Genomic DNA, 16,826 nt, shown 5'->3' with positions numbered 1-16,826 from the left:
TGAGCTCGGGGCCACACGACAGGAGCAGAAGTTCAACGCGGCTACGGCGGGGAGCCGTCTCTCTCTCTCTTCCTTAAGGATTGCGGCGTCAACCAAGATCCCAGCAAGAGGACAGCGAGGCCACGGAGCGGACACGGGACGCGTCACGCTTTAGCCCGCTCACCTCCGACCCGCTCGCCCCAGGAGTGAGCGGCCCACGTGTTGCCGGAGGAGTAGAGGGAGGAGGAGGATGAGCAGGAGGACTGCTCGTGTGCGTGACGGCCGGAGGAGCCGTAGCCGTTGGTGGGCGTCGCCCGGGCGCCACGCGGCAGGGCGGAGTCCGTCTCCGCCGCCGGCGTCGCCGAGGGCACTGCGCCGTTAGCCAGACTCACCTCCGAGTCCATGGCGCCAGCTGCAGCGGCCAGAGAGAGAGAGCGAGGGAAGGGAGTAACTCGAATCTATCGGACGGGAAATGCAAAGCGACGTCCCCCCCTGGAGCCGAAGCTGGCTAAGCCCTCCTGAAATAACAATGGGGGCCTGGAGACTCGGCGAGCTCCACCGGGTATAGCGGCGTCGTCAAAATCATTCGCAGGGCGCGACACCGACACACCGACTGGGCCGGAGGGTCTCCATTCGGGGGGGGGGGGGGATCGAATCGCTTTGTCCGGTTCAAGAGCGAGTGGGCCTAGGGCAGGACACGTCTCCGCAAGAACAAAGGCAGATTCACAGTCGAGGGGATGGGACGCGTCCAAGGCTACGCCCACCGAGCCGAGGAGATGGAGCGAGGAAATCAGCACGCGAGCATGGCCGCCGGCGTTGCGTCGGGAGCAGAGCCATGACGGACCCCTCCCTCCCCCACCAGTTGCCCACCGTGGAGTCGCACGGCCGCTGCGACATCGCCGCGGAACGCTTTTTGTCAACGAGCGCAAAGCGGCGCTTCCTCCGGGTTGCGAAATCCCATTGAGGCGAAGCGTCACTCCACAAAGTGCCGCTGCGTCCCACAGGGAGTCCCCGGTAGCCCCCCCTCACCCGCCCCCTACAGGGAGAGTTCGACCTCGCACAAGCCAGCAACCCCATCTGTGACTCGGCACTCGGCACGGGGGGGAATAAACCGGCAAGCAGAGCCGGCCTCAACGACGACCGTGGCCGTGCGATGTCAACGAACCGCGGCTGCGAGTCGCGAACCGCGAAGATCGGCCCCCGGGTTCGCCGGCGGCGCACGCGCTCACCCCGGCTGTGGACGGAGGCGGAGGTCGTCTCCACCTTGGTGTAGGAGGAGAGGTCCGGGAGCGGGGATGAGGAGGACAGGAGGAGGTCCGGGTGGTTTCCGGCGGAGATGGCGGCACGGCGCTGCGGGGACCGGCGGGGCGACCCGGCGGCGCCGCCGTCCAGTCGCACGCGCGCCGCGTTCGTCACCGCGGCCGAGCTCCACGCGAACCTGCACCGTCGCGGCGGCCAGAGGTCGTCAGAGGCGGAACGGCTCACCAGGAAATACGATCATCACGCCCACAATCCATCAAAACGCAAGAGGCTATTTTGTGAAAGCGCGCGAGCGACTCAAACGCAGCAAGACGGAGACGGGAGACGACTCGAGACCCTTACCATCGTGTCGTCTCGTTTGTCGTACGCGCCGTCTCTCCCGGAGAGTTTTTTACGTTGCGTCTGGTCTGCAATCACTCCCTTCATTATCTCGAAGGCCTCCTTATTCTGGTGCCACGAAATGTCCCGGCTGCAAGCCGCCGCGGGATCAACAATGAGGATGATGCTGGCGTTATGAACGCACGCAACGACAATCACGCGAACTCTGGACCGCGATTCGAATGTTCACCGACGGCGCGAGCCCATGTGCGATCGGGCCTCGCCCGGTACCGGTGGAGACTCGCTGTCAGCGGCGGAGGCCATTCTAAAGCCACTGCAGGCCCCTCCACGTGCTGCACCTGAGAGATCAAGGCCCAGGGTGCGGTGTGACTACCGTCCTCCCGTCTCCCTCGCGAGCGCCGGCGAGAGAGAGCCGCGACGAGACCACGACGCGACCGCGGCGGGCCGGCTCACTTGATTTCGCCGCTGTCCGATCCGTCCCGGGTTTTGCCGGCGCTGCCTTGGGAGGCCATCACCGCCGCCGTCTGCGATGCCGCGCCGTTGTCCCCGGCGAGGGAGGAGGCGGCGGAGTGGCCGTTACCGCCGTGCAGGCGCAGGCCGCGGCGCGACATCCGCGGGGAGTCGTACACGGGGTCCAGGGAGTTCCGGATCTCGTACTCCAGCGCCGCCCTCGAGTAGCTCGAGCTGAGCGCCGCACGGACAGACGCACGGGGGGTGGGGGGAGGGGGTAGGGAGAGTTTAACGAGCAGCATCGCGACGCCGGCACCAGCGGAGGTGGCTGTCGGGTGTGCGGGCGGTGAAGCAGGGTTCCATGCCAACCGCGCTCCGCCCCCGGCCGATATAGAAATACGATCGCGATTCACTCCCGCGCCCTTCTGTTTGTCAGCGCGCATTCGCTCGTCGGTCAGGCGATGCTGTCGGCTGACCATGTCCGTCCGGTCCTCGCCGAGCAGCATTGGCTTCCGGTTGCTAAACGAATACATTATGAGGTCGCACTCATCACACACCAAGTGCTTGCCACAAACGAACCACAACACCTTGCTGATCTCGTCAAGGAGGATAAAGCATCACGCGAACTCCGGTCATCCTCGCAGCAGCGGCTTTTGGCTAACCATCGAACAAAGACGGTCAACGCATCGCGCGCTTTAGCCAACCGTGCCAAATCGGAGGTGCGGCTATCCTTCCCCCGCACCTCTGATTATCAGGGTTGGCTTTGCACGGTGCGAACGAAGTTCAACATACACATATATACATGTGCTCTCCGAGAACCTGTGAACGACTTCACTCTCGTTAATTTCATTCACAGTGCGTCAAAGGTGCGTGGCCTTAGGGTCAAAGGTCATCCAGCTTCACGCTGACCAACGCCACCCTCATATGAACAAATACAGAATGGCATGAACTTGGACGTAAGTTGCAGAACTTATCATGACGTGGTACAGCGCTGCCTTGTTTTGCACGCATCAGGCCGAGCCACCACACTGCCTCTCTCTTCTCTCCCAAGTCCCGCCGTCTTGACCTGACCCGACCCCTCTTCCCCACCCTCTACTCTGACGCACTCACTCACTTTTCTAAGGCGTCTTGAGATGCGGCTTTCATTTAGAGGCCGTAAACATTTCAATCGTCGTCGTCGACGATGTTGTTGCCTTCAGGTGTCAAGTGTTGAGTACTGCACATGAGGCACCGAACTGATTTGTGTTTAGTTTGTTGTCCTTCACCCGCTCCTCTAGGTACGGTGCAAAAGAGGTTGAACGTACATACAGTACATATATACTGAGTGACGGACGCCTCATTCGCAAACTCGGAGCGGTTGGCTGTTTGCAAAAGGTCACGATGCCCGGATGTTACAGGAAGTCAGAGGTCAAGCAGGAACGCACGAAGAGCTGCCCCGCGCGCGTGGGAGGAACGTTGTGCGGAGCGATCGCCGCATACCCATGTTGGGCGCCGTAGCCCGAGTGCGACGAAGCGGACTTTGGCCCGAGCTAGCCTTATCTATCTCAAGACGCACCGAGCCCTTCCCGGCTTAGACCGCCGTGCGGGGAGGACGCCGACGTTCGGTCGCACCCTCCGTACACGCGGCAAAACCGATCAAATCAAGTTGCCAACTTAAAATTGTCAAAACGTTGCTCGGGCTTTTCAACATTCCTCCATCCTCTTCCGATTTTGCTGAAAGAGCAAAGTGAACGGCAAAATTTGCCCATCACGTGACAACTCGATTTGATTGGCTCTGTCGGGTTATGGAGTTATTCTAAACTTGGCGTGACTGAACAGTGGCGATGTACCTATGCGACGATCGAACCCGGCAGAAGCTCGTTACGAATAGTGATACTGGTCGAGAAAGCCTGCGTTAGAAACTTCACTCCGTGAGAAGCCAACGATGACAAAACAATACCGAAACAATGCAGAGGCGGCGCTCGGCACCGCCGCGTCTACACCGAGGGACCACGAGGCCGCAGGGCCGGAGTGGCCCAGGCGCAGGGCTGCCAGGCGAGCAAAGATATCGGACAAGGGCCCCCATTTAAACCAAACAATTTTTTTATTTGACCAGGTAAGGCCCCCTGAGCTATGGAGCTCTTTTTCAGAAGCAACCTGCCCACAAGTGATAGCCCAACCAAGTGGCTTACACCGTGTGGAAATGTATAGCAGCCACGTCGATTCTAAATGTGGAGATAAAAAACGAAGGAGCCAGAGATCAATCTACACGACCACGGAGAGAACATGCAAACCACAAATATACAGCAGGCGTCCGGGTTGGGAACGAACCCACGACCTCCTGTATACTAGGCGAGGTAATTATCATCTCGCCACCATGGCGCGCCTTTCATTCTTGCCACCAGGGCCCATGCCACCCTCGCTCCATCGCCGACTCACCCCGGGTGAAGCCCGCACGAGGTAACATTTCTTTAGAACTCCTTTTCATGTTTAGTTTGTTGTCCATCCCACGCACCTCCGATTACCACGGTTGGCTATGTACGGTGCGAAAGAAGTTCAACGTACAAACGTACGACAACATCCACGCAAAATCACAAACCAAGTGCGAGGGCCCGGCCAAACACCGCCCGACCCCCGGCACGGCTGTACTGTACGCGAACTAGGACACAGCCGCCACCACCCCCCCCTCCCCTCGTGCCAGCTCCAGCAGCTGCTGCCATTCGCCACTGCAGAAATAACGGCCACACGTATCGGCACGGGGGGGGGAGTGGGGCGCAGCGACCCCTCCCCTCAAGCCTCCTCTCTCACGCGCTCCCCCGGCTCCCTCTCCACTAATCTGGGCCACGCGGCCTCATCCGCCCGCTCAGCCGATGATCGGGTCCGAGGTCGCGGGGTCAACGTTTGTACGTATGTTGAACTTTATTCGCACCGCACGTAGCCAACCGTGCTCATCGGAGGTGAAACTCATCCATGGTCAGTAAGGGTTCACGTCAACTATTACCACGTGATAATTACATCTATATATTGTCACATGTACGTATGCATGTTGAACTTCTTTCGCAACGTACGGAGCCCACCGTGCTCACCGGAGGTGCTTGTGGGGGGGGGGGGGGACAACAAACTAAACAGAAAAAGCAGTTCTTAAGAAATTAGTTTTCATTTTAGCTGGGGGCACGAGCGTACCCGTGGGGAAGGTGAAGGCACGGCCCACAGGCGCTCGCTGCCGACAGCACGGGCCTCCACTGGGGGGAGCGTGCAAGTGCCCTCTCAGACCGAGGTATTTGGCCTCCTCTTCCACTCTGGCCAGACGCTTCAGCCCACCAAACGACGCGACCTGCCGGGCGACTGGCCGCGGCACGGCCATTGACACCGCTGGCTGGACGGAGGCGGTGGGGGCAGGAGGCTCAAGAAACTAAAAACTAAACTACACCCGAGAACCCGGTTCAACTCCGGGCAGTGGCCACTCCCCGAGATCCACACCCAGCACCTCCGCGGTGCTGCCGAGCGCTCCGAGTAACCCGGACTCATTCCGTAATGCAGATGACCGTGATAGAAATTCCACATTCCGATGGCGGGGACCAGTCCGCCCAGAGCACAATTGCCAAACATTTTATATGACGTTCAACACACATCAACAGCCCGCGTGGAAACAGACGCTGCCCGGACTCTACTTAATCTGTGACACTAGAATGCGTTGGTTCCGAGTGGTACCTTGCATGGTTCGGCACGGTGTCCTGGTGTTTAACGCCAAAGTGCTGGGAACTTCTTCAGGAAGTGAATTAAGCTAAACTAAAACGTACATTTCTAAATGTAGAGGGAAAAACCGGAGCACCCGGAGAAAAATCCAGGTGACACGCAAACTCCAAATATACAACAGGCGTCAGGGTCGGGATCGAACCCACTAACTATTGCGTATCAGGCAAGGTAGCTAACATCTCGCCACCGCACCGCTGCTTCAACTGCCGCGCCGAGGCGGATCGCACCGAATCGGCGACCTTTGGATTCAAGTCCGGCGGTGCGCCGCTCGCCGCTACACCGCGGCAGGGTTCCGATATCTCCACGAGCCGCTCAGGAGCTGCCAAGGGGAGAGGAGCGTCGTCCAATGCCGACGATTTGAGCGACGGAGGCACCTGACGTTTGTCCGGGTCGAGAGCGAGTGCGCCTGGGGCAGGACGCGTCGCTGCAAGATCAAAGGCAGATTCAAAGTCGAGGGGAGAGGACGCGTCCGTGGGAATCATGTCCACCGAGGAAATGGAGTGACGAAATCAGCTTGTGAGCGGGGTCTACGGTCGATTGCTCCGGTGCAGAAACGCGAGATGGTGACAGCTTGGGAAAGATGGCGACGCCCTCCATCCAGCAGTGGACGGATCATAGCAGAGGATGATGATGATGAGGATTACATTCAAAGGTTGAATGCTTCAGCTCCATGAGTCTGAAAGAGGGGCCACGGTAACTCTCATGGTGATGATGATGATCCAATAGGAATTAAAGCCAAGTGTAGAGTTGTGTTGCTATTAGGGAATTGCCCAATAGAAAACTGGCCACGACGATCAAAAAGGTTTCCCTTAACCTAGAGAGAAGGAAAAAAATACGCGCGAAAAGTATTCACCCCAAGACGTCATCAAGCGACGTGGCGCGCCGTGCGTGACATCGTCTCGTTTCCACAGCGAGGAGCTTCACGTCACCATCGCTCGTCAAATGCTCCAGAGGGGCCGGGCGAGCGTCGTGGAATCCATGCGTGCGCGAGCGAACGTCATCGCGGTCGCGGACGACGACAACGCTGCCGCCGAGACGAAGCGATCGAGCGCATCGACGACGCTACGCGCAGCCGCGGGGACCGGCGGGGAAGAACGGCGCGGGACGGCCACTTCGCCCGCTCGGCCCGCTCCGGCCGCCGCTCTCGGCCGGCGGCGCGTGCCCCCCTACTCCATCGCCGCGCCAACCACGCGACGGGAGCTTGGATAATGCGCTCTGCGGACACAATGGGCGCGGCAGCTGCGCTCGTCCTGTTTACGGTCGCTCGCATTCTCAACGATCCCCGCGGCGGAGATCCGATTGTACAGCCGTGCCACCGCCGCGGCGCGTACGGGGCTCGCCGTTTCAGAACGCTCGTCCGCGAACACGCGGACCGCGGGGCACGCACGCACCGCAATCGACACAGGTGGCGGGGCCTCTCTTTCCATTGCTTTGTTGGGGCAGGAGCGAGAGCTCAAGGCGACCAGAGGGAGAGCATCGGGGCGCCGCGTGTCGCCCGCCCCAGCGGCTGTGGGATCAGCCGGAGGGTGGAGAGCGTCGGTAGCGAGGAGGTGCGTGGTCTGATCATACAGACTCGGGCGATCGCCAGTCTGTATTAGCAAACACCGCACCTCCGATGAGCACGGTTGGATGCGTACGGGGCGAAAGAAGTTCAACATACGTACGTATACGTCAGCACTTCTTAAATTTCCCGCGATTCGGTGATGTAGCCACTGCTCCGTGTGAGAATTGGTGAATGGCAGACCCAGCCACCCACGCACCCACTCCCGTCACGTGTATTTATAAACCCCCCCCCCCCCACCATACGCATTGTACAGCGACACGTGCCCCATCTCCAGACCCGTGCCAGGGTAACACAATGCCCGTGTGCAGAAAAAGACGGCGGTCGCCGGCATCGCCACGGTTTCAGACGCGCTTCTGCGGCCGTCGGGAACACGCTTCCATTCCGACGTTAGGAAGCCACTCGGAGCCGTGCACTTTTAAATCATCTACATTGAAAACTAATTTAATTGGAACTGCTTCTTGTGTTTGGTTCGTTGTTCTTTCTCCGCACCTCCGATTAGTGCGGTTGGCTACGTACGGTGCGAAAGAAGTTCAACGTACGTAGATGAAGGAGTCAAATAACGAGCCACTGTTCTTTTGACCTCCACAGCGTGAACCGCGGGGCCGCACGAGCGGCGCACGGCAGCCGGCCCTCGCGACGGCCCCACGGTCCCCAACGCTGGCGACGGGGTGAGCGTGGCGGAGCGGGACAGGGCTCCCGGACGGCGTCTCGGTCGCTCACGAGGTCACCCACACCGCCCACCCCCACCGACTCCCACCCACGCTCTCCAAATCTCGCCTCACCCACGAGAGCCGGCACTCCACCCCCCATCGATTCTCCAACGAAGAGAGACACAGCCGATTAACAACGTTTGAGAGCTGTGGGGTTGGATGGGTGGGAGGCGAGGCGGGGGGGCGGGGCAGGGAGCGAGGTGGGGGGCGGGGCATGGAGCGAGGTGGGGGGTGGGGCGGGGGGCAGGGTGGGGGGCGGGGTTGGGGGCGGGGCAGGGGGCGAGGTGGGGGGCAGAGTGGGCGAATTTTTCGAATGACCGACCGTGCCCAGCTGCTCGGCAAGTGGTCGAGCACAGATACGAGCTGGACACTGCTCAGGCTCTGTGTTGCTCCTGCAGCCGGACCACGCGTGAGAAAACCGCCGTGACTTCTGGGTCACACTGGACAAACTCTGTTTGCGTGGTGAACAGAGGGTCCATCATCAATTGCCACGATCCATCCGCTGCTGGATGAAGACTTCCCCAAGCCGATGCCATCTCCCACGGGGTCGCATGTCAATCATGTAAATCAAACCAAAGGCTAAATATATACGTGATCGAACCCTAAAAAACCTGTATTATGGATGATATTGGTCGAGAAAGCCTACGTGTTAAACAAACCAAAGGCTCTTTGAGTCTCAGAGTTGGATGTTAACCAAATTCAGTGAAACACCACATCGAATAAAATTATTTTTGCGTGCAGTCGTCGCTTCAACTGAGAACCCCGTTCAACTCTGAGCAATGGCCACTCCCAGATCCACACCAGGCCCTCCACGGTGCTGCTCAGCGCTCAGAGTCATCCGCGCTCAATCCGCAATGCATGCAGCCGTGATAGAAATTCCACATACGTATGGCGGGGACCAGTCTGCCGAAAGCATAATTGGCAAATATGTTGTATTACGTTGAACACAAACCAATACCCCGTGTGGAACGGACGCTGCCCGGACTCGGATGCGTTGTTTCTGAGTGGTACCTCGCGTGGTTCGGCACTGCGCTGGGAACTTCTTTAACAAGTGAATTAAATAAACTAAAACTATCAAGTTTGTTATTTTACCAGGTAAGGCCCACTGAGCTGTAGAGTTATTTTTCAAAAGTAACCTGGTCACAAATGATAGCTCAATGAAGCAGCAGCCGTAAATACTCTAAACGCGTGATGTTCGACTCAAAATGTGGAGGGAAAAACCAGAGGATCCGGAGAAAAATCCATTCGACCACGGGGAGAGAGACACCACAAACTCCAAATACACGAAAGGCATCAGGGTTTGTATTGAACGCACGACCTCCTACGGGGGACTTCTTCAATAAGTTAATAAAACTAAACTAAATTTTATCTTACCAGGTAAGGCCCACTGAGCTAGAAAGCTCCTTTTCAAAAGCGACCTGGCCATCACAAATGATAGCCCAATGAAGTGGCTTGTCACGTGGACATTTATAGCAGCAGCCAAACACTGGATAAACGCACGATTCGAAATTAAATTAATCAAGAAGCTCCTGGCCCGTGCGAGCGTCGAACAGCTGTATGGCACGACCGCCAGAAACTACGCGGGCAGCGTTCGCCCACCCACCCACCGCGTGTTGGGAACGCGCTCGGGGCGCGCGTTACGCTGCCACGGGCGTCGGGCTCACGCACCCGACGAGAGTCCACGGTGCCGCTCGCCGTCAGCGCCGCGAGGCGGCGCGGCCAAAGTTTCCGTTGGTCGGGCGGCAGCCGCCATTAATTTACGACGCTCCAACACAGCTCCGAGCGGTTTCCGAGAGAGACAACGGCGGAACCCCCCCGGCACGTGGCGGCGCCGTGCAGCGCTGCCGACAAATCAATATTTCACGACGGCAGCGCGCAGCTGCGAGGATTAATCCACCGGCACCCCACCCACCCCCCCCGGTCACCCCCTCCACGCGCAGGTGCTCTCCGGCTGCTGCCAGACGCCCGCGCGAGCAGTGGCGAGCGCACAAAGCCGGCGCTTGTGCCCGTGCCGCTGGCGCGGCAGCTTCACCAACGGCTGCGCGCGTCGCTTAAACCTGACCGCTGAGCCCCGTAGCGTCGGGGGGAGGTGGAGGGGGTTGGGCTGAAGAAGGCTTAGCCCCCCCACTGCTGTCGAATGCTCGGACCCCTTTTCTAAATTATTAAATTCTTATTCAGCGAGTCAATACAACGGAGGCACAGTATTTGACGCGAGTGGAGATGAAGCGATGGGCGCCGCAGCTTTGGCTCGCGTCCACAGCGGTCCTCCTCGCGGCACGGAGGCGGCGGCCCCCGCAACGCGAGGTACAAGACAGGTAAAGGACGGAGTTTGACAAGAGATGAGAGCGCTTTGCTGGTTTCCCATTGCGAGTAGCGCATGTGACGGAAGCCCTTCAAGCGTTACACACGCCTCCCCTCCCCGCGGCCGAGAATTACGTGGCCGAGAATCAGGCGGCCGAGAATGAACATGAGACCAGGGAGCAGCAAACACTACAAGTCAACAGTCCCGTGAACAGTTCTCAACAATAAAACCATCCGTGTACAGTGTGTAAATAATGCACAGAGCGCTTAAGGGCCTGGGTTTAGCTGTGGTGGTAGGTGGTGGATAAGAGGCACTGACAATTAGAATGAGCAGGCAATGAATCCAATTGCCCATTAAACACCGACGGGGATAGAGGTCGCTCAGACTCATGTCAGCGGTAGTTCTGTGATATCGGCTTCCGTGGGCCGTTCTCTAGCACCACGCTGGGCCACCTTTGTCTCCCCGGTGCTGACGGTTACGCATCAGGTGAGGCCAACGACTGATTCGGACTTTCGCCGCAAGTATCGGTCGGTCGCGAGCGGGAGCCGAACTCGAGTGGCCGGGTTCGTCGTGCAGTGCGCTAACTGCTGTGCCACCGCACCCTGCCCCCCACACACTCAGTGTATCAAATCGTATCACAAACCCCTCGCAATGAATCCCAATTTTTTTGGAAACCTCTGCCAGAATCTCATGGTGGCAAGATGTCATCTGCCTCGCCTGGTATACAGGAGGTCGTGTGGATTTGTCTCTGGGTCCTCCGGTTTTTCCCTCCACATTTTTTAACATGCATTTTGAATATTTGGCTGCTATAAATTTCCACGTGATAAGCCACTTTGTTGAGCTATCACTTGTGGCCAGGTCGCTTCTGAAAAATAAGCTACATAGAGCTCAGTGGGCCTTACCTGGTAAAATAAAAACAATCGTTTATAGGAGTTCTATTTTATAGTTTCACTTACTGTACAAGGGCGAGCGTATCTCCTGTACAGGAACACTCGGCTAGACTCTCAAGCCGCCCGCCAGCTTGTAGCAATGAACAATACAAATAGTTTAGCTCAACACCCCGTCAGACCCAACCCACGGGTTCCAAGCAGGCACGGGCAGGGTCCGCACTGCGTGCAATTAAAACGTGCCCACAATTATTTGTATAATTAGCATCTGAATTACACCCCTCAAAGTATTTGGCAACCTGAAACTCAACGACATTTCCTCGAGAGGATTGCGCCATCTCAGAGCGTAACCCCAGTGAGCAATGGCCCAGCCCTGAAAAAAAACTTCATTGTGAAACGACTTTGCGCCGCTTCCAGCGAATCTATCCTGACACTTAACATGGTGGGGGGGGGGTGCCCACACTTCCCCCGGGTAAACATTTCACGGAGGCAACGAGAGCGCCGCACGCACGGCGCGCTGCGGTCGGGCGGCGGGCCACGGTCGACGGTTTGGCGAGACGACGATGGCACGGACACGTTGACGCCGGCCGACTTTTCACAACAACCCGGCGAGCGTGCGCGCGGACAAGCACGACTTAACGCGGACTCACGTGGGAACGCACGGCCGCACGCGGACTCGCGTGGACACGCACGGACACGCGTGGGCGCGCATGGACGTGCAGGAATGTGCGTGGACACGGCGCCGCGGGTCGCCTCGACACGTGCACTCTGCCGCCATTCGCCGGGAACGCCGAGGCTGTGGCAGGTGGCTAATCCAGCCACCCCAAAGGCGCACGCAACAGTGACCGCGTCCCCGCCAATCACGGATGGCCGCAAGTAACGTCGTCGCTTGTTTGGCTTTTTGTATAAATAGATGTATAAATAAATATAAATAACCAATGGGAAAAATGGCGATTGTGTTTCATAAGCAGAAGTTAGAGGCAATATCCGCTCACCACTTCTCTCTCCGAGAGCCACGCTTCTCCCCAGACAACGCAATTATTTAGCGGCAGGACCCTGTGCCAGTTCCCGTAGATTGCCCTCCGATTGGTGGGACTGCAGCATATCGTTATTCGCCGACAGCCCGGGTTGAAGTGGGTGCTGACGTTCATTAAGAATCTTGATTTGAAGCTTTCGTGACTACAGGAATCCATACTCTTTGGTTCTTTCAGTAAAGTTACGTAGATAGAAAAGTAATAGATCACGACGTTTTGATCGCAACACAAGCAACTGTCATCAGCAGGAGAACTGCTGACGTAGGAGCGGGGATGGACCCGTGACCGACCTTGTGGATTATTGTCACTCCGTAGTTATTTCGATCGCTCGATGACATCGGTAGGTCACTGATAGATCAAAATTACACAAGGTGAGGAGTAAGGAAGTGAAAGCAAAGGTAAACAATCACCAAAACGCAGCTCCCTCTTAGACGAGCCCATATGTGTTGACAGCTCAATCGAACGAAAAGTGAAAAGTGCACAAAAGAAGCAATGCCAGATGAATGTTATAAAATGAAGCGGAGAGGCAAGAGAACACACGGACGGGAGAACACGCGCAGGTTACAGACATCGCACTGCTGACACACAAGGCGACGGAGACCAAACCGGGTGCGTCGTCGCAGCTGGAAAGGGATGACGACGGCCGACGGCCAAGAAGAACAACAAACAGGGCGGCAGTCAAAGGAACAGAACACGCCCCGTCGTGAAGGAGTGATGAGCTCAGCTCGCGTTCAGAGATAGCGATGGCTTGGCAAGGCCTTCAACCGGCAGTGGGTTGACTACGACAACCGGTGACAGTGATAATGACGACGGTGACGATGATGATGGTTACGATGCTGACGATGACGACAACGGTGACGATGACGACGAGTGAGTTGGTGCGGGGACTGACCTGAGCGCGTAGGTGTACCCCGTGTTGTCGGGCGCGAACTCTGGCGGGGAGTACGTGTGAATGGGAGAGAAGTCCATCCCCGAACCACGTCCCGGGGGGCACGTCGCCGGCTCCTGGCACACAAAACCGCCGACGGCGACACTCACTTCAGGTGGCCCCCCACCGATCGCCCTTCCCCCGACATCACTCTGACGGTCCGCTGTCACGACAAGCGGCGGTGCAGGTACAACGGCATCATCGTGCACGCAACCTCGGCGTCAACACCACACGGGTCCCGAGTGAGCGCTGCGACTGGCGGACAGAACAAGTCCCGTGCGCTGCAGCTTAAACTCAGCTATTGAACAATGTTTTTATTTAACCAGCTAAGGCCCACTGAGCTGTGTAGCTCTTTTCAGAAGCGACCTGGACACAAATGATAAAGCAACAAAAGCGGCTTATCAGGTGGAAATTAATAGCAGCACGAGAGCTGGACTCTCCCGGCTGGTGTGTATGTGGAACTTTTTCCGCAAAGTACGTAGGCCACCCGTGCTAAATGGGAGGCACGGAGCGGTTCCCTTCGGGAGCGAGCTGCCGAGGGCCGGGCAACTCAAGTGAAAAGGACCGCGGTCAGAAACTGCGGTTGGAAAGATCGCTGGAGGAGATGGGCGCAGGCGTTTATTTGAGAGGTCCAGAGACCAGGTAAGAGGTCCAGAGACCGAGGTCACCGCCACGCTCGATGTCACGCCGCGTTGGGGAGACCCCGGGGACTCCCTTCAAACCTCGCCGAGCGTCGCCGTCACCGAAGCGGGAGGTTTAAAGTTCAAATTCACACGATAGAATCTTCACACCGCCACCACCGCGGGCGTGCGTGCGGGTAAACTTTTACAAGGCCAACTTTTGAACCTGTCGTCTGATTATAATTCATGATTAAGGGATGATGGGTTTTTGGATGGCTGGGATTTTTTACCCGGGTCCTCCGGTTTTCCCTCCACGTTTAGAAACAGGCATTGGGATTATTTAGATTATTTTGCTGATATAAATGTTCCAAAGCCACTTTATTGAGCTATCATTTTGTGGCCAGTTCGCTTGTGAAAAGTAAGTTGATACCTCAGTGGGCTTTGCCTGCTAAGATGGGGGTGGTTTGTTTTTATCTGTTTGTGTTCAGGTGATTTGTTCACCTTTCTTGTACTTTGCACTCCTATCGTGTTTTTGTTTGTCATTGTAACGTTCTTACCCCGTGCCCTTACTGGACACCAGTGAAAGATCTTTATAGCTCATTGGATTCCTCCAGCTATAAATAAATACTCCGATTCTGAAAGATGATGCTCGCTTAATGCGTGTAACAGTTCCTCTTTGAGGGAACACTTTGCGTAATGAGGAACGCGCGCCGTTGCAACGCAGTCGACGACCAACTACTTTCTCAAGCTGCGTGGTCGAGCGCTACGGGAGCTCCGGGTCTACGTGTGGAATGATACGGTACGCCGTGGTGGCGTACCCTCATCTCGTTTCTGTCCCGCCACGGAATGACTGCAGGCTGGTTTTTAGAGTGCAAATGTGATTCAAATTTGCGGAATTTTTATTAATTTATTCCCTGCTGTGTGCGCACAAGTAATTCCTCGTTTAACGTGGCACTTGTCGGGAATGCCTGTGTGTCAGTGCAATTGTCAAGAAGCCGCTGCGTGCGTGCGTCACAAAACATCGTTAGTAGAGTGCCAAAAACACTTGGGATTCACGACCCCGCAATGACCCCGCAACGACGATCCCCCCGATGATGATGCCGCATGATAGGAACTTTACAATTTGGCGCTGTTACCCATCTGGCAATAAACCTATCCATGCGGTAAGCGAAAAACTATGTTTGGAAACAAGTGAAGCAGCTTACCTTAACATTTGTGCGCACGTGAAAAGACAGATAATAGGGCGAAGAGACATGTTACAATGCGATAGGCTTCATCGCAAATGCCAACCACATCACAATTGAGATAATGAATGCCCAGCGATGCAGGATTTAAGATACGCTGACACGGACGGGGCACACGAAGCCTCATCGTCTTCGATGACCGTGTTTCCAAGTTACAATCTGGCTCAGAGGGAACCCTCCCAGCTCAGCGAGGGTGGGTGATTAATCGCCACACACACACACACAGGGGGTCACCTGCGCCAAACTGGGTCATCCCCCCCCCTCGCCTGGAAAAAACTCTGCAGAGCAAAATACCCACATTGTTCACGGCCACTGCCGCGCCGTGCGTGAACGCGCTGGCGCGATGCCCACGCACGAGCTCTACAGGTGGTGGATACCGTGACGGAGTAGGTCGGGGGTGGAACGGTGGCAACGCAGTTGGCGAGCAGAGCCGTGGTCTCGACGACCCCCGCTCTATTCCCGGCCACGAATGACATCGGTGGCGGATGACGTCCGAACCGGTCCCTGCGCACGCTCCGCACCCCCCCCCCCCCGCTGCCCCCTTGCAGCGTTGGTGAAGTATGGTCAAACAATCCTCCCACCGCAATACGAGGTGTGGGGAGGCCGACACGCGGCAGTGGATTGTAACTTTACGGCTCGTGTTAGCTTGTGGGCGCCGCGGTGGCGAGATGTCAGCTCCCTCGCCTGGTACACAGGACATGTTCTCCCCATGGTTGCGCGAATTTTTCTCCGAGTCCTCCGGTTTGTCCCTCCACATTTATAAATGTGTGTTCAAATTATTTGGCCGCTATTTATTTGCACATAAGCCACTTCGTTGAACAATTATTTGTGGCGAGTTTGCTTCTGAAAAAAAGAGCTATTTAGCTCAGTGTGCTCGGTAAAATAAAAAATATTTTTTAAGTTAAAGTTACAATGTATATATTGTAATGGCGTAATGGATACTGGTCACACACATGCGTGAAACGCATATCGGGTGCACAGCAGACGCATACCGTGCAGCGTGCGGTCCACACAAGAACACACCGAGTGCAGAGTCTGCGAACGATCAATAGGCTTTGCTATCGATTACGATGCAGTGATGGGCACATTCCTCAATCGCTGGCGACAGCGGCACCGCGCCGTTCCTCTGGCGGAGATATCCTGGTTGCAATCGCCTCTCGACAATAATAACAATATGGTTGAACACACGCGGAATGATTGGGCTGCGCACGGGGAACCGCAGCTCTCTGTCACGAGCTCGGTTTTCTCAAGTTTGCACGGGAGACCCGACGGGGGGCCCCTTAAGGCGTCCTTGGATTTCACCACGAGCGCCGAGCGGTGCCGCCGATAAAACACCCGCAGGATAGGGGGGGGGGCCACCAAGGGGCAGCACTCCCCCGCGGACAGCCCAGCCGGCGGACTCGGGAACGCGCTCGGGAGGGACGGAGGGACACGCTTGGGAATTCCGCTCCAGGCGATGGGCTGGAGCGGCGGCGCAGCGGTCGGCGCCCGCACCACGATCCCGGGCTACCCGAGTTCGATTACAGGCCATGGCTACCCATCAGTGGCGACTGATATTTGAACCCTCCCCAGCCCATTCCCCTTCACACCAGGTGTGAAGTATAAAGGGGCGCCGCGGTGGCGAGATGTTAACTCCCTCGCCTGGTATGCAGGAGATTGTGGATTCGATCCCAACCCTGACACCTGCTATATATTTGGAGTTTGCGTATCTCTCTGCCCCTGGTCACGTGGATTTTTCTCCGGGTCCTCCGGCTTATCCCTCCACATTAGAAAC

The 16,826-nt window shown here is 57.0% G+C and overlaps 1 protein-coding gene across 4 annotated transcripts in view; it reads right to left on the bottom strand.

Annotated features, from left to right (window-relative positions):
* The window catches only part of LOC144730392 (uncharacterized), a 67,731-nt gene that overhangs the window by 27,526 nt on the left and 23,379 nt on the right, over positions 1-16,826 (bottom strand). For 3 of the 4 annotated variants that reach the window (XM_078611189.1, XM_078611191.1, XM_078611190.1), the window contains exons 2-5: positions 13,153-13,265; positions 2,032-2,262; positions 1,209-1,417; positions 164-391 (exon numbers count right to left, since the gene is read on the bottom strand). In XM_078611189.1, the coding sequence (XP_078467315.1) occupies positions 164-391; positions 1,209-1,417; positions 2,032-2,262; positions 13,153-13,265 (781 nt within the window). The remainder of the gene's footprint in view (positions 1-163; positions 392-1,208; positions 1,418-2,031; positions 2,263-13,152; positions 13,266-16,826) is intronic. The other variant, XM_078611192.1, reaches the window with a different exon arrangement.

This window comes from Lampetra planeri, chromosome 35 (genome assembly GCF_965212315.1).
Source record: "Lampetra planeri chromosome 35, kcLamPlan1.2.h2, whole genome shotgun sequence".
Classification (NCBI taxonomy): Eukaryota; Metazoa; Chordata; class Hyperoartia; order Petromyzontiformes; family Petromyzontidae; genus Lampetra; species Lampetra planeri.
The sequence above is the reverse complement of the archived record's forward strand: the minus strand, read 5'-3'. Positions and strand labels throughout refer to the sequence as shown.